Raw genomic sequence first — 25625 nt, forward strand, 5'->3', positions numbered from 1 at the left:
TCTCCCGCTCAGGGCTGGAACCAGGCCTGGAGATTACGTCTGCCCGGCCTCCGAGTTCGAAGCTGGGAATAGGTGGAAGGCAGATCACCACAGGCCCCCGCGCGGGCAGCAGACGGCACTGGCAGGGGCCATGGTTACTTGGCACCGTTTGGGAGGCACAGGGCAAGCAGGGCTGGAGCAGCCGTACCCTGCCTGTCTGTACAGCCCCTGCTGCCCTGTCCCGGTGCATTGCCATCCCAGCAGGCTGTGGCCTAGGGAATCCTCACCTGTGCCAGGAAGGGCGACTCCACCCGCAGGTACCTGGAGACCACGTAGAGGCAGAAGAGGTGTCGGTCAATGCCGGCGCCCGTCATGGCCAGCCGGTACATGTGTTGGTGCCTCTCTGCTGCCACCTGTAAGAGCTGCAGACGCTCCAGCTGCTGCAGTGAGAAAGGGGCGCGCTCAGGGCAGAGCCGGGACACAGGGGCCAGGAGCTTCCCCTCCACGGGGCACGGGCTGGGCACTCGACCCGGGCCTATTGCAGCTCCCTGTGTCCCTCTCCCCCTCCACCAAGGGCTCTGACTGAGTGCACTGGCTCTAGGGGGTGTCTTCTATGTGCCCTGCCCTGGGGAGAGCACCCCCTTACCAGCCCCATGGGACCCTCTGGACACAGTGGAAGAAGCATAGTGTCCAGAGAATAGTGCACAGCATAGGGGGGAAGGACCCTTGCTTAGCCCAGCAGTGGGGGGGTAGGAGGGGCTGGGGGGGTAGGCCCTGGGCCTCTCTGGGGGGATACAGGGGGAGCCCTGGGCCTGGCTGTTGGGGGCCCAGGAGGGCCCTGGCTCCAGCTGGAGGGGAAGCAGGGGGGGCCCTGGGACTGGTGCGGGGGCAGGGGGAGGGGACTGTGCCTGGCTGAGAGGACACATGGGGGGCCCTGGGCCTGGCTTGGGGGGATGCGGGTGTGGGGAAGGGCCTGACTGGAGGGAGGCGGGGTGAGGTGGCTGGGCCTGGCTGGGTGACGCAGGGGGACCCTGGGCCTGGCTAGGGGGTGGGGGCTGGGCCTGGCTGGGGGGGACGCAGGGGGACCCTGGGCCTGGCTGGGGGGCAGGGGCTGGGCCTGGCTGGGTCACACTCACACCCCGGGCTGGGTCCATCATGCTCCGCACGAACGCCGTGGACTCCCTGGTGCACGATCTCACTGTCTCGGTCCTGCCCTCCCGGAAGAGGCGCGTCATGGACGCCTCGTAGGTGAGACAGAAGCTGCCCTTGTCCTGGAAGGAGACGGGGCAGGTCAGAGCTGGGGACGGGGTGTAGGAGGGGGCATGGAGGAGGGGGCGAATGAGGAGCGCTACCTGCCCCTCGTGCCCACGGGGGAGCCCCAGCAGAGCAGCGCACAGGGCCTGGCCGAGAGGCTCCCCTCAGCCCTTTGCTCGCGCCCTGCCAGTGGGGACCGAGAGGGCTGCAGGGAGGGAGCAGCCCAGCACCAGAGCCGGACAAGCCACCGGCACCGTTGCCGGTCCCAAGCAGTCCCCAGACTGTAACTCGCGCACTGGGAGCTGCTCTTTGCTGCCTGGGTCTGAGCCAACGGGGTCACGCGGGCTTTACATGGTCAACCTTTCCTCTGCAGCCACGAGGGCTAGAAACAGCCGAGACTCTGCCACCCCCAGGACTCCCGGAGCTGGGGCCTTAAGAAACACCCCAGTCATTGGTAGGACGACAGTAAAATGGCGAGCCAGCTGCACCCACCTCTGTGGGCGCCAGAGACAGAGACAGCCATGGATGCAGGGAAAGGGAGAGACAGATGGGGCCACGGGGCGGCTCTTACCCTGAAGTGAGCCAGCTGCAGCGAGATCTGGATGAAGGCGTCGGGGCTGATCTTGAATCGCTTGATCAGGCCCTTCCCGAAGTTGGTGAATTGGAAAACGTGGAAATCCACATCGTCTGCCAGTGCCTTGGCCACGCGGTAGGAACTGTCGATAACCTTCCTGCACTGCAGAGAGCACCGGCTAATGCCCTCCGGGCTAGCACGCGGGGGCCCGAGCTGGGCTATCGTGCTAACGGGGACAGGGAATGTTGGGAGTGGGGGATCTCGCAGGGCCTCTCTGGGCTCCCGGACTGCAGCTCACAAACCTTCTCCCTGGGATTTAACCCAGAGCTTTCTCAGGGCAATTCCACTAGCAATGTCTGTCTGGGCCAGGCGGAGAGTCAGGGAGAGGAGCAGCTGGGGAGCTCGGCTGGGCCATGGTCGGTGACCCAATGTGGGCAGGGGCTGCTCCCCAGGCAGGACACAGACCCCGTCATGCTCCAGTCCAGGTCACCCTTCCCGGAGCACAACGGCTGAGGTGGGCGGGTGGGGGGGGGTTCCCTCACTGCCTCCTGGGTTATCCCTTCCACTGCCCAGGCCTCAGTTCCCCAGCCCCTCAGGGCACCACCTAGAGCTCGGGGTGCCCAATCCATACAACACCAGGGCTGCTGACCTCCACTGGCAGAGGAGGGAAGAGCCATCAGGAGCAGACAGAATTACACACACAAAACGAAATTAGAAGAACATTAGCATGGCAAAGCCAAGCCCTCAAGAGTTAGAAAATGCCAGAACGAAGGTTGCCTGGTGCCTTCACCCTCCCCTTGTGCATATGTGTTATGATCCAGTAGTTAATTACATCAGCGCTGCGGAGAACCTGGGCTTCCTTGTAATATTTTTGTGGACATATGCGTGACTCAGTTTCCCCTCACTTTGTATTGTTAGCCCATGGGGGTGAAGGAGTTAACGTCTCCTCTGGGATGGGGAGGTAAGAAAAGATGGTGACTGTGACGTTGCACTCCATAATGTGTCATGGAAATATGCTAATGCGTGTGAATCCAGGAGGCAGGACTGACTGTAAAGGTGGAAAAGTGTAAGGTGGGGATGGCCGAGATGTCGTACCTGGGCCACAAGGTGGGAAGCGGCCGCGTAAGGCCAGAGCCGGCCAAGGTGGGGGCGCTCAGAGATTGGCCTGCTCCCCAGACCAAGAAACAGGCCCAGGCCTCCGCTGGCGTGGCGGGGCACTACCAGAGGTTTGTGCCCCCGTTAGCTCTCTAGCAGCTGTACAGACAGGGTGGTCTGGACCGAGCAGGGCCAGGGGGTCTCTGTCCTCTGAAGGAGGCTCTAAGCCGGGGTCCATCTTGGGCAAACCCAGACTTTGACAGACCCTTCCTGGTGTTCACAGATGCCTCAGACACAGGGCGGTGCTGATGCAGGCCGATACTAAGGGGGAGAGGCAGCCAACTGTAACCCTGAGCAGGAAGCTGTTCCCCGGGAAGCAGAACCATGCGGCCATAGAGAAGGAATGCCTGGCCATGGGGCTCTTCAGCCATATGTGTTCGGGTGGCGCTTTACTGTTTGTCCTAACCAGGCTCCGCGGCCTGGCTACGTTACATGAAAGGCGCCTGACCCTCCAGGACTGCGCTGTGGCCGTCGTTCACGGCTTGCAGACGTTCTGGCTGGTGCTTTCTGTGAAACGGGGTCCCTGGACTTCCCCGGTCACTGGTTAAAATGACCCTGCCCAGTGCGGTCGTGAGGGGAAGGAGATGTGACGAAGCAGGGATTTTTTGCAATGCTGTTATGACTCCTGTGTGTGCCTCTGTTTCCCCTACATTTTGCATGGCTCCCCAAGGGGGGAAGGACTGTTGGCTCTCAGGGCAGGCTATGAGATGTGGGTGGGAATGTGGCCTGGCTGTCTGACCCTGAATGGGTCATTACAAAGGACTGACCCCCTACCAGTGGAGAATCTGAGAAGGCAGTGGCAGGCCCAGGCCCCAGGACACGGCGCCCCAGGGGGAGCCGGGTTTCCCAGCTGGGAAGGGCGAATAGGAGCTGGCTGCTGGCAGGAATCTTGGCTCTGCCCTGGAAATGACTGAAGAGCCTGAAGAGTGGGGCTCACCACAGCTGGGCTGGGCTCTGGGCTAACCAGGAGGTCTCTGCTTTCACCTGCCTCTCTCTGTGCTGGCCTGAGGATGCCCTAGGCTGGGTGCTAGGTGACTGATAAACCCAGCTGTTCTGACAGAGCGGTGTGGGTGTCAGTGCAAATGCTGGGCGCGGTGCTTTAATCCCTGAGGAGCGGACAAGTCTCCAGCAGGGTCTGTCTCCGGGACAAGGCTCCATCAGGGACTGAGCTCGTGGTGTGAAGCAGGACAGCTGGAGCCCCAGAGGTCCAGTCCAAGGCACTGAGGCTGCATGGCTCGCCCTGGAGGAAGCGAGAGGCCCTGGGGGTCTGGCCCACGGATGAGCTCCTCCTAGAGACAGTGCCGGCAGTGGGGCACAGCACCAGTCCTGCAGATCCGGGATACGTACACAGTCCGGTCACGCTCTGGAGCGGTGAGGAGAGGGAGTGTGCTCAGTGCAGACAGAATCTGGGAGAATTCAGCTGCCAGTCTCCACTGAGCGTGTGCAAACGGAGATTTTCAGAGGTCCCGAACGGGGGATCTGCACTGGGATGACACGAGGTGCCTGACGCAGGGTCACCCCAGGCTCTGCTCCAAAACAACGAAGCAGTTCTCGGAATGTTTCATATGGACCCGACAAATAACGTCCTTTCCCCAGTCCCACCCTTGGGAACAGCCCACCTGTTTTTTCTTACCTTTTTCTAGAAGAATTCAGCCCGAGGCAGACACCCGGCCGGGGAAATTCCAGCCCAAGGCTTGAAGTTTGGTAAAATTATAAGCAGCTGAAAACAGGCTCTTGCAATGGGAAGCGTCTGGCAGCCTTATCTGTAGGTGTTGCTACCTGCACTGCCCATAACAAATCTACCCCCAAGCCAGGGAGAGTAGAGAGGCCTGGGGGGCAATGAATCCGGGCTCTGGCAGAGCCGGGGAGCCAGCGCCCTACTCACAGCTCCCTCCTGCTTGGGGCAAAGGGGGTCTGCTGCGCCCAGGCGGGCTTGGGGGAAAGGAATCTCCCTTGCTTGCTGCTGGCCTAAACCTACCTCCTCTGGAATGTCCCACTGCAGCCTCTGGGGAGGGGCCAGGGCTGGGCTGTGCTCCCCACAGCAGTGCCCCCCCTCGCTGTAGCCCAGGTGGAAGATGTCTGTCCCCAGCATGAACTGCAAAGAAGACAAGGAGGGGGAGCGGGAGGGGGAGGGGGACAGGGCGGAGCCTGTGTGAGTCAGGAAAACCCCCCGCACCCCTGGGGCCAGGAACCCACAGCCCCTCCTGTCCCTGTGCCCACGTCCCCCCGACACCCCCCCGGGAACGGGAACCCACAGACCCTCCTGTCCCTGTGCCCACGTCCACACGACACCCCCCTGGGGCTGGGAACCCACAGCTCCTCCTGTCCCTGTGCCCACATCCCCCTGACACCCCCCCCGGAGACAGGAACCCACAGCCCCTCCTGTCCCTGTGCCCACGTCCCCCCGACACCCCCCCTGGGGCCGGGAACCCACAGACCCTCCTATCCCTGTGCCCATGTCCACACGACACCCCCCCTAGGCTGGGAACCCACAGCCCCTCCTGTCCCTCTGCCCATGTACCCCTGGCACCACCCTTGCACCCCAAGGGCTGGGAACTCATGAACCCTCCTGGGGGTGTCCATGCAACCCTGGGGCCAAGAACTCAAATCCCTCTGCCCACAGAGCCAGACCCTCTGCCCACGTACCCCCTGGCATCACCCCTGCACTGGGAACTCACAAAACCTCCTGTCTCTGTGCCCACATACCCGCTGGCATCACCCCCGCATCACCAGGGCTCAGACCCGCCTGCAGATGAACACCCTGAAACAGATCTCCTGGCACTATCCTCTCTGAACTGAGGGTGGGATCTTGGCCCCTGCCCCAGGCGGGCCATGGATGGTCCCCTTCTCCCCGTTCCATTACCTCCCAGAGATGCCCGATGATGGGCGCGTCGGCCCATGAGTGCTCCGCGTTGGTGCCCACTTTGCCATTCTTATACACAACCAGGGTGAAGGATTTATCGAACCACCTGAGGGAGGGGAGCAGCATGAGACGTCCTTGGCAGACGCTGAGACGGGGGAGAGTGCAAGGGGCAGGGACACAGCGTGAGATGCACACAACTGGCATGGGGGGAAGGGGAGGAGGGGCACACCTGGCTGGCACTGGCGGGCGCAAGGCCACTGAGGATGTGGCATGAGTTACACACAGTGGCCAGTGAGAGGGTGGAAGGCATCTTGTGAGATGCACATGGCTGGCACTGGGCCGGGACACAGCCTGAGACACCCATGGCTGGCCCGGGGGGATCACAAGGGGGCGGGGGACACGGCGCGAGACCCGCAGCTGGCACGGGGGGATCACAAGGGGGGCAGGGGACACGGCGCGAGACCCGCGGCTGGCACGGGGGGATCACAAGGGGGCGGGACAGGGTGTGAGACCCGCAGCTGGCACGGGGGGGATCACAAGGGGGGCAGGGGACACGGCGCGAGACCCGCGGCTGGCACGGGGGGATCACAAGGGGGCGGGACAGGGTGTGAGACCCGCAGCTGGCACGGGGGGGATCACAAGGGGGCGGGGGACACGGCGCGAGACCCGCGGCTGGCACGGGGGGGATCACAAGGGGGCGGGGGACACGGCGCGAGACCCGCGGCTGGCACGGGGGAATCACAAGGGGGCGGGGGACACGGCGCGAGACCTGCGGCTGGCACGGGGGGGGACACAAAGGAGCGGGGGACATGGGGTGAGACATTCACAGCTGGCACGGGGGGATCACAAGGGGGCGGGGGACATGGGGTGAAACATTCACAGCTGGCACGGGGGGATCACAAGGGGGCGGGGGACACGGCGCGAGACCCGCGGCTGGCACGGGGGGGATCACAAGGGGGCGGGACAGGGTGTGAGACCCGCAGCTGGCACGGGGGGGATCACAAGGTGGCGGGGGACACTGTGTGAGACATTCACAGCTGGCACGGGGGAGATCACAAGGGGGCGGGGGACACGGCGCGAGACCCGCGGCTGGCACGGGGGAATCACAAGGGGGCGGGGGACACGGCGCGAGACCCGCAGCTGGCATGGGGGGGGGGACACAAAGGGGCGGGGGACATGGGGTGAGACATTCACAGCTGGCACGGGGGGATCACAAGGGGGCGGGGGACATGGCGCGAGACCCGTGGCTGGCACGGGGGGATCACAAGGGGGGCAGGGGACACGGCGCGAGACCCGTGGCTGGCATGGGGGGATCACAAGGGGGCAGGGGACACTGTGTGAGACATTCACAGCTGGCACGGGGGGGATCACAAGGGGGCGGGACAGGGTGTGAGACCCGCAGCTGGCACGGGGGGGATCACAAGGGGGTGGGGGACACGGCACGAGACCCGCAGCTGGCACGGGGGGGATCACAAGGGGGCGGGGGACACGGCGCGAGACCCGCGGCTGGCACGGGGGAATCACAAGGGGGCGGGGGACATGGGGTGAGACATTCACAGCTGGCACGAGGGGATCACAAGGGGGCGGGGGACATGGCGCGAGACCCGTGGCTGGCACAAGGGGGATCACAAGGGGGCAGGGGACATGGTGCGAGACCCGCGGCTGGCACGGGGGGAATCACAAGGGGGGCAGGGGACACGGTGCGAGACCCGCGGCTGGCACGGGGGGAATCACAAGGGGGCGGGGGACACGGCGCGAGACCCGCGGCTGGCACGGGGGGAATCACAAGGGGGCAGGGGACACGGCGCGAGACGCGCGGCTGGCACGGGGGAATCACAAGGGGGCGGGGGACACGGCGCGAGACCCGCGGCTGGCACGGGGGGGGGGACACAAAGGGGCGGGGGACATGGGGTGAGACATTCACAGCTGGCACGGGGGGATCACAAGGGGGCGGGGGACATGGGGTGAGACATTCACAGCTGGCACGGGGGGATCACAAGGGGGCGGGGGACACTGTGTGAGACATTCACAGCTGGCACAGGGGAGATCACAAGAGGGCGGGGGACACGGCGCGAGACCCGTGGCTGGCACGGGGGAATCACAAGGGGGCGGGGGACACGGCGCGAGACCCGCGGCTGGCACGGGGGGGGGGACACAAAGGGGCGGGGGACATGGGGTGAGACATTCACAGCTGGCACGGGGGGATCACAAGGGGGCGGGGGACATGGGGTGAGACATTCACAGCTGGCACGGGGGGATCACAAGGGGGTGGGGAACACTGTGTGAGACATTCACAGCTGGCACGGGGGAGATCACAAGGGGGTGGGGGACACTGTGTGAGACATTCACAGCTGGCACGGGGGAGATCACAGGAGGGCGGGGGACACGGCGCGAGACCCGTGGCTGGCACGGGGGGGGATCACAAGGGGGTGGGGAACACTGTGTGAGACATTCACAGCTGGCACGGGGGAGATCACAAGGGGGTGGGGGACACTGTGTGAGACATTCACAGCTGGCACGGGGGAGATCACAAGAGGGCGGGGGACACGGCGCGAGACCCGTGGCTGGCACGGGGGAGATCACAAGGGGGCGGGGGACACGGCGCGAGACCCGCGGCTGGCACGGGGGAGATCACAAGGGGGCGGGGGACATGGGGTGAGACATTCACAGCTGGCACGGGGGGGATCACAAGGGGGCGGGGGACACGGCGCGAGACCCGCGGCTGGCACGGGGGAGATCACAAGGGGGCGGGGGACACGGCGCGAGACCCGCGGCTGGCACGGGGGAGATCACAAGGGGGCGGGGGACACGGCGCGAGACCCGCGGCTGGCACGGGGGGAATCACAAGGGGGCGGGGGACACGGTGTGAGACCTGCAGCTGGCACGGGGGAGATCACAAGGGGGGCAGGGGACACGGCGCGAGACGCGCGGCTGGCACGGGGGGAATCACAAGGGGGGCAGGGGACACGGCGCGAGATGCGCGGCTGGCACGGGGGAATCACAAGGGGGCGGGGGACATGGCGTGAGACCCGTGGCTGGCACGGGGGGGATCACAAGGGGGCGGGGGACATGGCGCGAGACCCGCGGCTGGCACGGGGGGGATCACAAGGGGGCGGGGGACATGGGGTGAGACATTCACAGCTGGCACGGGGGAATCACAAGGGGGGCAGGGGACACGGCGCGAGACCCGCGGCTGGCACGGGGGGGGGTCACAAGGGGGCGGGGGACACGGCGCGAGACCCACAGCTGGCACGGGGGAATCACAAGGGGGCGGGGGACACGGCGCGAGACCCGCGGCTGGCACGGGGGGGATCACAAGGGGGCGGGGGACATGGGGTGAGACATTCACAGCTGGCACGGGGGAGATCACAAGGGGGCGGGGGACACGGCGCGAGACCCGCGGCTGGCACGGGCGTGCGAGGGAACGGGGAGGGATGCAGTGACGGGAAGAGGCTGGAGTCGAGGCTGGAGTCAAGGCTTGGGAGGCCGGTGCCCAGAACAGGGCCAGGGTGGAGGTGCGGGATGGTGGTGCTGTCCCCTACCTGTCGTAGCAGCGGCCATGCAGCAAGGACTTGCCGTAGCGGTCCATGCTATCCTCCCTGTCCCGCTCGTACCCCTGCGCCTCCTCATCCAGCGTCAGGAAGAAGGCAGCCCGCTCGATGGCGTCCAGCGACACCTTGTTCTTCCCTTGGCTGAAGAACCGGGCCCGGGCCTCGGCCCACGGGACCCTGGCCAGATGGGAGGGGGGCATATTACTGAGGCCGATCAAGAGGCTGGGGCAGACCTATGCCAGGATCCTGATGCGTCTCCCCTGGCATTCCTCCCTTCCACCACCAGCCAGGCCCAGTTCCCCTCCCCACCCTAAGCCATGCCCGCACTTGGGCGGTCTCCCAGCTGGTGATGCCCATCTGCAGCTCGCTGGGCCAGTACCTCCCAGCATTGGATCCCCAAGGCTGACAGTGCCCCATTCACCAGCCCCTGGCATTGACTCCTTGGGTACCCACCTTTCTCCAGCAGTGAGGGCCGCCAGCTTCTCCTCCCCAGGCTGCGGGGGCGACGGGTCGTCCAGAATCCTCTGGAACTGCAGCTCCAGGTCCCGCGGCTTCAGCAGCTTCCCGCCCTGGTACAGCCACAGCTTGTAGAAGCGGCCCTTGTGGTAGATGGCCAGGTGCTTGCTTTCCAACACGTGCTGCAGGGTGTCTGCGGGCAGGAGACGCACCGGCCACAGTCACCTTCTCCACTGCTCACTGCAGCCAGGGCACTAGGCTGCGGGGATCCAGCCCGGGCATGCAGGGCAGCCCTTGGGGGTTAATGAAGGGCCCACGGAGCCCTGCACCTGGGAGCGCGGGGAAAGAGCCCAGCTGCAGAGCAGAGCCGCAGAGGTACAGGCTCCGGACGCTGCTCCAGGGGGACAGAGCCGCTGTGCCGGGGGCGGTAGGAGCTCCAGGTCCTGGCTCCAGGGGGACAGAGCCGCTGAGCCGGGGGCGGTAGGAGCTCCAGGTCCTGGCTCCGGGGGGACAGAGCCGCTGAGCCGGGGGCGGTAGGAGCTCCAGGTCCTGGCTCCAGGGGGACAGAGCCGCTGAGCCGGGGGCGGTAGGAGCTCCAGGTCCTGGCTCCGGGGGGACAGAGCCGCTGTGCCGGGGGGGTAGGAGCTCCGGGTCCTGGCTCCGGGGGGACAGAGCCACGATGCCCAGGGCAAACGGGCTCTGGGGAGAGGGAGAGGGAGCAGCCGCTCCGGGTTCCTGTTCCCCCTTCCCCCCGTGCCACGTACCCGACTTCATCCCGGGGATGCGGGTGGTGTTGAACATTCTCTCCATCTGGTAGGAGCACATGGGCACGATGCCGAGCGCCTTCACCTAGCAGCACAGCACAGAGAGGACTCACACACGGTCCCTGCCAGCCCCCCACAGCCTCAGCGCCCACCCGCCCCGCTCAGGCCATCCCCCCACGTGTCAGCCCCTCCCAGCATGGCAGCCGACACTCACCGGGGGGATCTCCTCGCGGTCCAGCTTCCGCCGATAGAGCAGGATGGCGTGCACGGTGTTGCCAGCCCGGGCTGCCTGCAAGGGGCTGGGTGTCACGTACAGGAAATCCTGGGCAATGGGGAGAGAGAGGAGGGTCACAGCCTGCCCCGAGGCGAGCCCCTGGAAGAGGGAGGCTGGGGCTGAGCTGGGGGCACTGCTCAGGCTCTGGGGGTGCAGGGGTGGCTGGGAGCTGCAGCCCCCAGCCCGGCAGCAGCGGTGACCCCACACACACTGGGCCCCTCTGGGGAAGGGGGTCAGGCTTTGGAGAGGACAGGCTGAAGCCCCCCGCCCCCCTCGCCGGCCCTGCGCCCTCACCATGGCGTAGTAGTTGCTGTTGACCATGATGGGGCCTCGTCCGCGCAGGTAGACGAACTCCTCCCACCAGTCGCTCACCTGCCAACGGGAGAGCGCCATGAGCGCGAGCAGCCGCCAGCGGGAAGCGCAGCCAAGGACTGCGGGAGAGGCCAGGGCTGGCAGGGGCCTCCCGACTCCTCCATGCTGCCTCTGCCTTGCATAAACCCCAGGGCAAGTCCCAGCGGCTGGTCTCAGGTTCCCACCTCCCCTTCTGGGACCGCTGGGCTGTGCCTGCCTCCTGCAGGAGGGGCTGGGAACAACACGCAGAGTTGTGTCCTTGCACTGCCCCCCGCAGCCCCCAAGCTCCTGAGAGGGGGCAGGCCGGGGGTCCCTGATTCACAAGGACTTGAGTCTTGCTGCTTCCCCCCACCGCGACAGACTGGGCATGCTGCCATGCTGGTTAGGCCTGGGAGGGGCCTGTGGGCTCCCATGGACGCCGGCCAGAGCCGGCCACTTCTGAGCCTGTGCTAGCCTTTCCCCAGCCTCTGACATCCTTGTCCTCTCCGCGGCTCCCCACCGGCCCCCTCCCAGTCAAGCGGGGTGGGTGGCGGGGGCCCAACCGTCCTCGCTTCGCACTGCATTGATGCTGGAGCAGCTGCTGCCCGCGGCGGTGGGCCAGCGCTGGTGCACACAGGCAGAGCCGAGGCAGACGGAGCCGCGCGGCTGTGTCAGGCAGACGGGCTGTAGCTCCTGTCACAGGCCTGAGAGCCACACTCCTGCCCTGGGGCTGGCAGGATGGGGCGGGGGGGTACTGCCAGGGCAAGCCCAGGGCAGCTGTCCCCCATGCAGAGCCAGCCCCTGCCAGCAGGCAGGCTCACCACGAGCTCCCACCGCAAGCTCCCCCGCCCTGCCATCCGCACCGGGCCAGCCTGGGCACCGCAGACCCCAGAGCCCACAGCCTGCCAGCTCTGGAGCCCGGCTGGGGGGGAGTTGGGCAGGGCCCGGGAGAAGGCGGGAGAGGCAGGAGCTGGAGCAGAGTGGAGCGAGAGGGCTGCTGGCTCCGGGCACTCGGTGACACAGGGGAACTCACATAGTTGGGTGCCCACCAGGATTTGAGGACCAGGAACTTCTGCAGCCTGGGGGCTGTGTGCTGCTGGAAGGCTTGGGCTAGGGCTTCCATCTTGCGGTACTTCTCATCCTCCAGCAGGGGGCGCACAGACTCCAGGTACTGCGGAGACACGGCCAGCCTGAGTCCGGGCTCCCTGCGGGGACCGTCTCAGCCCTCCACGGTCTTGGGGCACCGCCGTCAGGGCTCAGAGCGGGTGCTCGCGTCGTTCCAGAGCAAAGAGAGGACTTCTGCCTTGTGGGTCTGAGCTGCCCCCTCACCAGCCCCGCTTCAAGCAGCAGTTCTGAATGTCCCAGCCCTTTCCTTGGGGACAGTTCCCAGCCAGCTCCACCCACGTCGGGAAGCAATGCCCCCCTTTGCCCCCACCCCGAAGCCCTTCTCCTGGGAGACAGTCCCCCAGCTCCCTGCCAGGACCCGCTTCTTGAAACCAGGCTTCACATTTCCTGCATTGATTCCCCCATTTCTCCCCTTTCCACGCCCTGGAATCCCCCCCGACAGAGCCGCTCCCTCCCTGGGCCTCCCCCACTCAGCTGCCATGTCCCCACCTCATTCCAGGCCAGTTTGGCTTCTCCCATTCCCACGCCCCCAGCCAGCCCCTCCGGAGTCTGCCTTGCTGAACCCTACTGGGGTTTCCACGCTGCCCCCCGTGTGCCCACGCTGCAGGGCAGAGCTCCTGAGGGTGCCCACTGGACTGCATTTGTTCCCCTACAGACAGCCACCCAGCCAAGAGTGACATCCAGGGGTTCCCACGGCCAGGCCAGGGGGTCTGGCTCACTCTGCTCCTGCAGCGGATGGCCCCAGGCATGTCTGTCCTGTGCTGCTTTCCCCATGCCCTAGCACTAAGGATCCTGCGCTGTCCAACTGCAGCTCCCTGGAGCTCTCACTCCTTTGCAGCCCCCCGCCCCAGCCTGCCAGCCCGGCTACGAGCCGCAGCCTCCCAGCGCCCCCTTACGCTGGCCTTCGCCTGGCCTCCTCGCCCTCCTGGCCCGTCTCCCTGCTCCCAGCACTGGGTGCAGACACTTCAGTCCATCCAGGCTCTTCTGCAGCATCAGGGTCAGAACGACTCCACCCGCTGCTTCACTGCGCCCGCAGGCAGGACTGGCCCCGTTACTGGAGCCCCGCTCCATGCCCATTTCCTTCCCAGGACAGAGCTCTTCTAACAGGCCCTGGCAGTGGGGAGCCCACAAGCCAGAGATCCTGCGGGTGCCATGCCCCGGTACCAGCTAGAGACTGGCCGCAGAGCCACCTTACGCACCCCGTAATGCCCTTTGATGCTTGGCCAGGTGTGGCCGAGGTTTGTGTAAATAACACAGTCGCGTCTCAGAGTTACGAACTGGCCAGTCAAGCCTCGTGTGGACCCGGACGCGCGCAATCGGGCAGAGTGGAAGGGAGAAAAGCAAGTTCTGGACAGTGCTGTGTTAAACGTGAACCGCTAACCGGCTAACGGAAGAGTTAAAAAGAGATGTGATGAGGTCAGGGAGCTGTGTCTGGGCTTGTTTCGTTTCAGTTACGGCGGCTACAAGCAGCATTTTTCTTCTGCAGAGGGAAGTTTCTGAGCCGCATCAAGTCCCTGTTCAGCTGTAATCGTTTGACAGAAGAGTCGTGTGAGCACAGCCAAGATGAGCTCCACTCTGACATCTGGTGGCAAGTCGTGGCGGGTTGTGGAAAAGAACTTCAGGGGCCGATCTCATTTGCATAGGCACCCACCCCGCCTAGATGGTCACTTTGGCTGCTGTAGGAGCCCCAGTTTCTCTGTTATTGGGGCAGGAATAAACTGTTATTATCCTGATTATGTGACTCAAGGACAGTGGAACTGTACTTGGCCTTTTGTTATGATGGAGGGACTCACCATCAACTAAGTGGCACTCGCTAGGCAAGGGTCATGGGTTCCAAAACCTAGTGAATGAAGAAAGGCTGGGGAAAGGTATTAATATTTGGTGGTATAGGCTCCCCTGGTGAGGGCCTTACAGGCTAATTGAACTTTCTCCACGGTAGAATATCAGAGCTACTTTTGATTCCATTAGGAGTCTAGTTACAGGCTGCTGAGCTGAATTCACTTTGGCCAATGGTGCACCAGCCTGGGGCTCCCCTCCTACAAGCTGAAATCACAAAAGAGCTAACTTACTAACAGCTGAAATTGCTGAGTGTTGTATTAAGTAGTGGGGGAGCCTGAAGATATATGGCAGAGCAGTTTGTGGGATGGTGAGTGTGATGATGTGACAAGCAGGGAGGGGGAGAGTTGACCTGGGAATGTGCCCTGGGGATGGGAGACCTGAGAGCCTGTCACCTGAGCCAGGAGGGGGTGGGGGAGGGTGACACCTCTGCCCGGGAATGTGGACGGAGGCTGCAGGAGAGAGCCTGCTGCGGGGGTTTAGTTCAGTTTGGGGCTGGGTGGTGGAACGCAGGAACCCCAGGGCTGGGGTCTAAGCTCCCTGCTCCCCCAGAAGGACTTGACTGAGGGGTCCTGGTTGTACCCACAAGCTCCGTTTTGGACTGTGTTCCTGTTGTCCAATAAACCTTCTGTTTTACTGGCTGCGGAGAGTCTCAGTGAATCCCAGGAAGAGGGGTGCAGGGCCTGGACTCCCCCACACTCCATGACAGTGAGCAAAGCAGCTTGCGGAGCAGAGCAGTTTGTGGGACAGCTGGCAGAGCAGAGCACTGCAGTTTGCGGGACGATGAGCAGAGTGGCTGGTGGAGCAGAGCAGTTTGTCGGACGCCTGGAGCAGCTCATGGCAGAGCGGGGCCCCATGGAGAGGTGGGACCATCAGCTTTGGACCACGTAAGGTGCCCCTTAACCTCCCCCCCCAATTCTCCACCCAGGTTGGGAGGTAAAACTCTGCAGATAAACTTTCGAACTCTGGGGCTGCCCTGACCAGGGACAGAGACTTCTGGGTCATTGGACTTTTGGGACTTTGGGTGATTTTGGGTTGCTGGACTCAAGAAGCAAAGGGAAAGGGGCACGCCACAATTTGCTTGGGGTGGGTTTTTTGCTCATGGGTTGTGTTCATGAATCCTGTTGGTGGTGTTTCCCCAACATAATGCCACCTTGTTTCTCTCTGTTATAAAAGGCTTTTTGCTACACTCAGACTCTGTGCTTGCGAGAGGGGAAGTATTGCCTCTTGGAGGCGCCCAGCGGGGGTGGTATGTATTTGTCCCAGGTCACTGGGTGGGGCTCGAGCCGGCTTTGCATTGTGTTATTGGAATGGAACCCTAGATACTGAACCCGCCTTGTTGCTGCCAACTCTGACGGGCAGAAGGGTTACAATCGTAACACTCGGGTCAGCGTCCGGCTGGGCACAGCCTCCATCCCCGGCGCCCAGAACTCTCCGGTCTGACTGCACCACCTGGCGGCTGAACCGGCTCAGACAGTTTCGCCTTTCATCACATCGCCCTCTTTAAATGCTCCATTCCTGCCATGGACAATCTGTGGCTTTCAAGTTCAGTATGGATCAGTCTGTGTCCTGAATCGTCCTGGTTTGCTAATTACATAGCCGAATGTGTAACAACTTGGTCGTCAGGCTGTCCTTTAGTTACAAGGATGGGCTTTGGTCAGCTTGGCGTTGTGGAGTCGTCCTCTTCTTGTTCTGCTCATTGTTCTGAGGATCGAATTGCAGATGTCAATGGTTTCTGTTGAACTCTCCACTGTCGGTCGCAATCCCGTACGATCTGGGCGCTGAATTCTTTTTCGTTACAACAGCTGGACAGCTCTCTCTGCCTCTCCATTCGCTTGTGGGTAATGTGGGCTGCCAGTAATATGATCACAATCATATTTTGTTCAAAAGGACTTAATTCTGCTGCAGTGAATTGTGGTCCATTGTCTGTCGCTGTTTGTTCTGGAATGCCAAAGTGAGCAAAAGTGCACATCACTTTCTCTATAACACTTCGTGACGTTGATGTCATGTCTTTCAAGTTCGTTATTGCCAACTGTAACCCACACACCTCCTGGGTGTGGTGCTTCCTTGTCCCATCTAGTGGCACTGAGAGGACGAGAGAGAGAGAGAGAGAGAGAGAGAGAGAGAGAGAGAGCGAGCAGCCATACGGCTTTTAGCTCATGCAGCAGAGGCTCATGCACTGAGCTCCCAAGGTCCCAGGTTCAATCCTGCCCATCGACGACTGGGGTCTGTCGCTGTTACATGTACACCTGGAAAAATAGTCTAAGAAGATGAGGTCATGATGTCCCATAAATCTGCAGCTTGTTCTTCCCAGGTTGTCTGATAGGGTTGTTGTTATTCATTTCTTTGTGTTGTGATGGTCTGTTAGTTCTGCAAGGTTCACATGCAGATACTTTATGTCCTAGCTGATGCCAGCCACCACGCTGACTGCTTGGCCCATTCACAGCATTTAGTTAATCCGTGATGCCCTTCACAGATAAGGTTTAGGGTTTCTCCTCTCATTTCCTTTGGAATTACAACGCAATTGCCTTTAACCATGAGCAAGGCTATGAGTTGGTCACGCAGGTAACAGATTCCGGGTTTTGGGTGACCTCTGCAGCTTCAGCCCCCGGGCAGTGGGGCTCAGGCTTCCATGATTTATTGTTTATTGCCCACGACCTGTCTGTGACTTTTACTCAAAATACCCGTGACAAAATCTTAACCTTAATCATGAGTCCATTTGAGTCACTTACTTGTTCCCACACTTCAAAGTAGCCTCTCATCACTTCCTTAATGCCCTTTAGATACTCGGGCAGCCGCCCCAGTGTACCTTAGAACGTCCTGAAGTTGTGTGTCTATCAGGGTTGTTTTTGTAGCTGAAGTAGTCTCCTTCCTGACACTGGTCCACAGCATCCTCATACGCCTTTACGTCACCTTCGAGCTCACGGGTAGTTGGGTGCGATGCCGGGCTCCATGACGGAGTGTCCGCTACTTACAGATTGTTCCCAGGAACATATCCAGCAATTGGGATCGCATTAACCTTAGCAATAGACACTGGCATCTCAGGGGTGCTTGACCCAGGACTTTTCCCTGATCAGGTTTACAAGCAGTTTAGGGTCTGTTATCAATCAGTGTAAACAAATCCAGGCCGCACAAGGATCTGTAAAAGTGCTCACAAGCCCACACGCTTGCCAGGCCCTCCTTGCCAATTTGTGCAGATCGACTGTCTGCTTCGGTGAGTGTGCCAGAGCCAAGTGCAGCTGGCTTCCACTCTGAGCCCAGTTATTGCAACACGACACCACGGAGGCTGCAGCTGCTTGCATCCGCTCTGGCCCCATTGTGGGTTTGCTCAGATCACAGAACTCAAGAACTGGAGCTGCTGACATAATTTCCTTTGCCTTTTTAAGGCAATGTGTTGATTTGGCCCCATAGCCATGGTGTGTTGGACTTTAACAGTTCGTTCGGTGCAGGTGTAAATGACTTGTGGGTATCAACCAAAGTAACTGACTATCCCCAGTACATGTCTCAGTTCTGGTATGTGACTTGGTGCTGTCGATTCTTGAATTGCTCTTACTCAGGGCTAGGACTGATCCACTCAATTTGGAGGGTGAGGCGGAAACCATTTTTCCTTGTTTTGCTTCAGCCCAGACTGACTGATCAGGCCCAGGACTGTGTTGAGAGTTTTCAAAGATCCATCAATCAGAATACCATCCATGAAACCTGCAGCTCCTCTTGGTTCATTAACAGTTCTGCCATCAGTCTTTGGAAAATTTCAGGCGCACTGGTGATCCCAAAAGGTCATCTACAAAAGCAAAATCTCCCAAAGGGTGTGACAAATGCAGTCAGTTTAGCACTTTCTTTGGCTAAAGGAACCTGCTGGAGGCAAGCAGCTTGCAGAATACTGTAGCTCCTTTCACTTTGGGCAGGAAGTCAGCCAGGGGTGGGAGGATTTATTTTTCTCTTACCTTCCTCTTCCCATAAAGTCTTTTAAGATCCACACAGATTCGGATTTTTCCATGTTTCTTTATAACTGGTGCCGTTGGGGCACACCGTGCTATTGGCTCAGAGATTTCCTCAATTATGCCCATCCGCTCTATTCTCTTTAACTCAGTTTCCACTGTATGAAATACGGGGATAGGAATCCTTCAAGGTGTATGTGCACTGTATGGTTCAGCATCATGTCTTAAGGTGATTTGTACTGGATCTCCTTTCAGAAGTCCAATATCACCAAATATTCCATTGAGTTCCTCCACTTTTCTCACTAGGTCCATCCTGGTGCCACACTGCAGCTGAGAAGGCTGTTGGTCGGTGGTCCTTTGATCAAAAGCTATGTATTCAGAGTGTATGTTATTTCTGTGGTAAACTGGCCCAAGTTCAGAAGACCTTCTTTGTGAGTTTGTTTGCAGTCTGAAGTCTTGCAAACTACTGTTTGCATTCTGTCCACTGGGAAGGTTTGTCAAAGCTGAAGTTCTCTGGGGCAATGAAGGGTGGTATGTTGATGCAATCCTGCAACCTTTGTTACTTGGTTCCTTCTGTTTCTGTTCTTAGTTTACTCCTGACACCATGTCATGTACTTCTGTACCAGCTATAGACTGGGTCCTGGGGCCGGTTTTGTTCAATATCTTCATAAATGATCTGGAGGATGGCGTGGATTGCACTCTCAGCAAATTTGCGGATGATACTAAACTGGGAGGAGTGGTAGATACGCTGGAGGGCAGGGATAGGATACAGAGGGACCTAGACAAATTGGAGGATTGGGCCAAAAGAAATCTGATGAGGTTCAATAAGGATAAGTGCAGGTTCCTGCACTTAGGACGGAAGAACCCAATGCACCGCTACAGACTAGGGACCGAATGGCTAGGCAGCAGTTCTGCGGAAAAGGACCTAGGGGTTACAGTGGACGAGAAGCTGGATATGAGTCAGCAGTGTGCCCTTGTTGCCAAGAAGGCCAATGGCATTTTGGGATGTATAAGTAGGGGCATAGCGAGCAGATCAAGGGACGTGATTGTCCCCCTCTATTCGACATTGGTGAGGCCTCATCTGGAGTACTGTGTCCAGTTTTGGGCCCCATACTACAAGAAGGATGTGGATAAATTGGAGAGAGTCCAGCGAAGGGCAACAAAAATGATTAGGGGTCTGGAACACATGACTTATGAGGAGAGGCTGAGGGAGCTGGGATTGTTTAGTCTGCAGAAGAGAAGAATGAGGGGGGATTTGATAACTACTTTCAACTCCCTGAGAGGTGGTTCCAGAGAGGATGGTTCTAGACTATTCTCAGTGGTAGAAGAGGACAGGACAAGGAGTAATGGTCTCAAGTTGCAGTGGGGGAGGTTTAGGTTGGATATTAGGAAAAACTTTTTCACTAGGAGGGTGGTGAAACACTGGAATGGGTTACCTAGGGAGGTGGTAGAATCTCCTTCCTTAGAGGTTTTTAAGGTCAGGCTTGACAAAGCCCTGGCTGGGATAATTTAATTGGGGATTGGTCCTGCTTTGAGCAGGGGGTTGGACTAAATGACCTCCTGAGGTCCCTTCCAACCCTGATATTCTATGATTCTATGATTCTATGGCTTATATGCACCAGATGTGTTCAGCATAAGATCCTTTAATAAGCTGCCAGGTACGGCAGAGGTCATTTCAGTAGGGTGTTTTACACACAGTGCCACTAAGGGGCTGAACAATAGAATACAGATTAGCATTCCATTTCGCTGGGGAAGTGGCCATCATCTGCCATCCAGTGCCAGCAGGTGCTGCTCTTAGAAAAGGCAGGTATGGGACTGGCTGTACCACAAGAGAACTACAAGGGGCAGTTGGGAACACTGAGATATAACAGATACAAGGAAAGGCAAATGGTCAGCTCCGGGCGGCGGGACTCAGGCTGCGGCTGCTGTCCCAGGCGGTGGGGCATGGGCTGCTGCTTCTGCCCCGGGCAGCGGGGCTCGGGCTTCCATGATTTATTGTTTATTGCCCATGACCTGTCTGTGACTTTTACTCAAAATACCAATGTCAAAATCTTAACCTTAATCATGAGTCCATTTGAGTCCACTCACTGTCACAGGACGGTGGTGAGACGAGTCACTAAGTAAGATCGTGCCCCCTCTTACCCTGTGGATTGTGGCCTCCACGCTGGGAACTGGCAGCTTGGGCAGAGAAGTCTGGAAGCTGTAGAGCATGGGCTTTGCGGCCAGACATCACCTTCACTAGAGCCTGAAAAGCAAAGGAAGAGGCTGGAGTGAAGGAGAAGGGGACTGAGCCCCCACACTCTGCCTGGTGCATTATTAACCATACCACCCCAACACACACACACAGAGCCTTGTACCCCGCTCCACAGCCATGAACCACCTCCCACCACCGCCAGGGGTGAAAGGAACTTAAAGGACTTACCGGTACGCCAGAGTCCTGAGCAGGGGGCAATGGCCTCAACCGGAAGAGGCGGGGCCTTTAAATACCGGGGCTCCAGCCCCTGCAAGGCACCCCAGGCCCTTTAAATCGCCAGCCTGCGGAAGCCGGGCCGGGCCGGTATGCCAGACTGGACCGGCTTACTTCCACCTCTGCGCCACGCAGATATACCGCTGACCTCCCTGTCGCACGCATGCCCAGCAATGGGCTGCCCTGGCACACTCACCACCCAGACCCTGGTGCTCCGGCTCATCTTGCCATGGGGCTCGAACATCCAGCCGTGGTAGGAGAGCAGCAGCTTGAGAGACTGCCGGCAGAGCAGGATCCCCGAGAGCCAGACCCCCGTGGAGAAGAGCGCGGCACTCAGCAGGGTCCGGTGTTGGAAGCTCAGGTAGCGGCTGCCATGAATGAGAAGAGGAAGCTCAGTGCCGGGGCAGCCTTCCCCACCCCGCAGGCGCCTCCCCCAGGCACACCGCGGAGCAGCATGGGGGCACCAGGGGCTCCGGGAATCACTGGGGGCTGCTGGGAAGGGAGCAGCAGCACCAGTGGGAAACCAGGGGAAAGGCAGGGGGGTCCCAGTGGACTTCAAGGGAAGTGTGTTCCAGTGGCTCCAGTGTGGCCTGGAACTGGGGAGCCCTGGGTTCAAGTCCCTGCTCTGGCACAGACTCCCTGTGTGACCTGGGCCAGCCACTTCGCCTCTGGGCCCCAGCTGCCCCAGGGAGTGACAGACCGGAAAGACTGGGAGGCCCGGAGGCTGCGGTGATGGGCGCCCAGGCGGGCGGAGGGGCTGACACTCACCAGCCGGGCAGGTAGCGCCTGATGTGGCAGACCAGGCCCATGGAGAGGTCAATGCGGCAGTACATGGAGCTCACCGTCGCCATGACAACCACCAGCCAGCTGGAGGGGGTGGCGGGGTACACGCCGGTCAGGACGCTGTTCTGGGGGGAGAGCGCGAGTCAGGGCCACGCGGGGCAGGGGCACCAGGGCGCTGCCCGCCCGGCACATCCCCGTGACCCCCGGCATGCCTCCCCGCTCCCGCCCTGTCCGCCGGCGCTGCAAGGCACCCCAGCCCGAGGCCACGGACCCCGCGGGGGCTGGCCCCACACCCGGCAGTGTCCCCGCCCCAGACCCCCAGTGCCCACCAGCCCCAACCTTCGGCACTGCAAACCCCAACCCGGGGCCCCCCTGGCCCCGCACTCCTCTCCCAGTGCCCCCCATGACCCCCTAGCACTGCACCCCCAAGTGCCTCCTGGCCCCACCCTTTGCCATGGCACCACCCACCCCACCCCGTGGCACCCCCCCACTAGCACCACAACCCCTCAGGGCCTCCCGTCAGCACACCCTGTAACCACCCCAGCACTGCACCCCCAGCCCCCCCACCCTCTGCTGCCACACACCCCGGGGCCCCTCCAAAACCCCCCAGCATCACACTCCCCTCCCAGTGCCCCCTGTAACCACCCCAGCACTGCACCCCCCAGCCCCCCCACCCTCTGCTGCCACACACCCCGGGGCCCCTCCAAACCCCCCCAGCATCACACTCCCCTCCCAGTGCCCCCTGTAACCACCCCAGCACTGCACCCCCAGCCCCCCCACCCTCTGCTGCCACACACCCCGGGGCCCCTCCAAAACCCCCCAGCATCACACTCCCCTCCCAGTGCCCCCTGTAACCACCCCAGCACTGCACCCCCCAGCCCCCCCACCCTCTGCTGCCACACACCCCGGGGCCCCTCCAAACCCCCCCAGCATCACACTCCCCTCCCAGTGCCCCCTGTAACCACCCCAGCCTGCACCCCCAGCCCCCCCACCCTCTGCTGCCACCGACCCCGGGGCCCCTCCAAAACCCCCCAGCATCACACTCCCCTCCCAGTGCCCCCTGTAACCACCCCAGCACTGCACCCCCCAGCCCCCCCATCCTCTGGTGCCACACACCCCGGGGCCCCTCCAAAACCCCCCAGCATCACACTCCCCTCCCAGTGCCCCCTGTAACCACCCCAGCACTGCACCCCCCAGCCCCCCCACCCTCTGGGGCCACACACCCCGGGGCCCCTCCAAAACCCCCCAGCATCACACTCCCCTCCCAGTGCCCCCTGTAACCACCCCAGCACTGCACCCCCCAGCTCCCCCACCCTCTGGTGCCACACACCCCGGGGCCCCTCCAAAACCCCCCAGCATCACACTCCCCTCCCAGTGCCCCCTGTAACCACCCCAGCACTGCACCCCCCAGCCCCCCCATCCTCTGGAGCCACACACCCCGGGGCCCCTCCAAAACCCCCAGCATCACACTCCCCTCCCAGTGCCCCCTGTAACCACCCCAGCACTGCACCCCCAGCCCCCCCCACCCTCTGCTGCCACACACCCCGGGGCCCCTCCAAAACCCCCCAGCATCACACTCCCCTCCCAGTGCCCCCTGTAACCACCCCAGCACTGCACCCCCAGCCCCCCCACCCTCTGCTGCCACCGACCCCGGGGCCCCTCCAAAACCCCCAGCATCACACTCCCCTCCCAGTGCCCCCTGTAACCACCCCAGCACTGCACCCCCCAGCCCCCCCATCCTCTGGTGCCACACACCCCGGGGCCCCTCCAAAACCCCCCAGCATCACACTCCCCTCCCAGTGCCCCCTGTAACCACCCCAGCACTGCACCCCCAGCCCCCCCACCCTCTGGGGCCACACACCCCGGGGCCCCTCCAAAACCCCCCAGCATCACACTCCCCTCCCAGTGCCCCCTGTAACCACCCCAGCACTGCACCCCCCAGCTCCCCCACCCTCTGGTGCCACACACCCCGGGGCCCCTCCAAAACCCCCCAGCATCACGCTCCCCTCCCAGTGCCCCCTGTAACCACCCCAGCACTGCACCCCCCAGCCCCCCATCCTCTGGTGCCACACACCCCGGGGCCCCTCCAAAACCCCCCAGCATCACACTCCCCTCCCAGTGCCCCCTGTAACCACCCCAGCACTGCACCCCCCAGCCCCCCCATCCTCTGGGGCCACACACCCCGGGGCCCCTCCAAAACCCCCCAGCATCACACTCCCCTCCCAGTGCCCCCTGTAACCACCCCAGCACTGCACCCCCCAGCCTCCCCACCCTCTGGTGCCACACACCCCGGGGCCCCTCCAAAACCCCCCAGCATCACACTCCCCTCCCAGTGCCCCCTGTAACCACCCCAGCACTGCACCCCCCAGCCTCCCCACCCTCTGGTGCCACACACCCCGGGGCCCCTCCAAAACCCCCCAGCATCACACTCCCCTCCCAGTGCCCCCTGTAACCACCCCAGCACTGCACCCCCCAGCCCCCCCACCCTCTGGGGCCACACACCCCGGGGCCCCTCCAAAACCCCCCAGCATCACACTCCCCTCCCAGTGCCCCCTGTAACCACCCCAGCACTGCACCCCCCAGCCCCCCCACCCTCTGGGGCCACACACCCTGGGGCCCCCAGCACCACCCTCAGGCACCAAACCCCCCAGTCTGACAGCTCCCAGTACCACCTCTGCACCAACACTCGAGCACCGCCCCCCGCCCCAGTGCCCTCCCAGACCTACCCCCCGGCACTGCATCCCCCAGACCCCTTGGGCACGGCCATCCCAACAGTGCAGCCACACACGCACACTGCACCCCCCGGCACTCCCCCTAGCCCCATCCCACTGCCCCTTGGCACCCCCCAGTGCCCCTTGGCACCCCCCCAGCGCTCCCCAGCACCACCACCCTCTGGGGCCCAGCTCACCCTGATGCGGGCAAAGCGTTTCTTCCAGGCGGCGACCCCAGACAGGTAGATCTGCTTGAGGGCCTCCCGGCTGAGCCGGACGTCGACGCCCTCGGGGGTCACCGTGAACTGGAAGGCCACGGCCTGGTGCGCTTCCGCCATCTTGGGGGCCCTGCGCTGCCTGCCGGGGGAGGGGCAGAGAGCAGGCATTGGGGTCCCCGCTGAGCATGGGCACTCGCCCCCCCTTCTCCCCGGCATCGGCTCCTCCTGACACCCCTGCACGCGGCCCACAAAGCAGCGCTGCCCCCGTCTTCCCCCTGAGCAGGACCCAACAGCCACCCCTGCCCGGGAAACAGGACCTCCCCGCCCCACGGGGAGCGCCCGACCCCAGCCCAGGGCCCGGGCCGGGGCAGAAGAGGCAGCCCTGGAGGGCGCGGAGGGAAGGGGACCCCGAGACTGGGCCACGGGGCGGTTGCGGGGCCCCTCCGGACCCTGCACACGCAGTAACAAGCCCCGGCTCTCCCCGGGGGCTGGAAACAGAGCCCAGGAGGCCTGGCCCCGCTCTCTTCGGCTCCCGGTGCCGCAACCCCCCAGGGACCAGCTTGCTCCCGGGGCCCGATGCCCAGAGGAACCCCTGCCCCCCGGCAGCGACGGCTCCGGCCCTGACCCCCGAGAGCGACAGGGACGGGTGGAGATGGAGCGTGAGCTTCTCCGGCTGCCTTTGGGCAGCACCCAACACGGGGGGCCCAGGCCGTGCGGGGCAGCCCCAGGGCACCGGCCTCCTGACCCTGGCGCCGGACGTCCTGGGGATCGATTCCGCCCCCCCACCCCAACTGCCAGAGAACCTCCAGCCCCGGCCCCACCGCCGGCTCCGGCAGAGCCCAGACAGTGCCCCGCCCCACAGAGGGCACCCCCTGCCCCTGCCCCACTCCCGCCCCAGAGAGGACACCCCCTGCCCCTGCCCCACTCCCGCCCCAGAGGGGGCACCCCCTGTCCCAGCCCCACCTCCCGCCCCAGCCCCAACTGTAGGCCCTGCCTCTCCCACAGGGGAACCCTCCAGACCCAGAGAGGGCACCCCCTTCCCCAGCCCCAACCCCTGCCTCCCCCACAGTGGACTCCTGAGCCCCAGCCTCGGCATGAACTGGAGCCCTCCAGGGGCTTCCCCCACAGAGGACTTCCTAGAGAGGGAACCCCAGCCCCACTGCCCCCACAGGAGACTCCCCCCAGCCCAGGTTGTAGGCCCTGCTGTCCTCCCACAGGGAATCACTCCCAGGCACCCCTCCCTCAGGGGCGGCCCTCAGCCCCAGCTCTCAGCCCCACTGCCCCCCCACCCCCAGGGCCCATTGCGCCCACAGGGGACTGACCCCCAGCTCTAGGCCCTGCTGCCCC

At 62.6% G+C, this 25625-nt stretch overlaps 1 protein-coding gene across 1 annotated transcript in view; it reads right to left on the reverse strand.

Moving 5' to 3' along the window:
* Nucleotides 1-24398, reverse strand: part of CPT1B (carnitine palmitoyltransferase 1B) — a 33153-nt gene extending 8755 nt beyond the window's left edge. Inside the window, 16 exon segments of the mRNA XM_077807462.1 lie at nt 267-419; nt 1116-1250; nt 1805-1969; nt 4941-5057; nt 5826-5931; nt 9368-9553; nt 9830-10025; nt 10597-10681; nt 10811-10918; nt 11165-11242; nt 12234-12371; nt 20242-20316; nt 20318-20344; nt 20763-20934; nt 21335-21474; nt 24258-24398. Coding sequence (XP_077663588.1) covers nt 267-419; nt 1116-1250; nt 1805-1969; nt 4941-5057; nt 5826-5931; nt 9368-9553; nt 9830-10025; nt 10597-10681; nt 10811-10918; nt 11165-11242; nt 12234-12371; nt 20242-20316; nt 20318-20344; nt 20763-20934; nt 21335-21474; nt 24258-24398 — 2022 coding nt within the window.
* Nucleotides 24399-25625: the final 1227 nt, after the last annotated feature.

The sequence above is a fragment of the Eretmochelys imbricata genome, chromosome 1 (assembly GCF_965152235.1).
Source record: "Eretmochelys imbricata isolate rEreImb1 chromosome 1, rEreImb1.hap1, whole genome shotgun sequence".
Classification (NCBI taxonomy): Eukaryota; Metazoa; Chordata; order Testudines; family Cheloniidae; genus Eretmochelys; species Eretmochelys imbricata.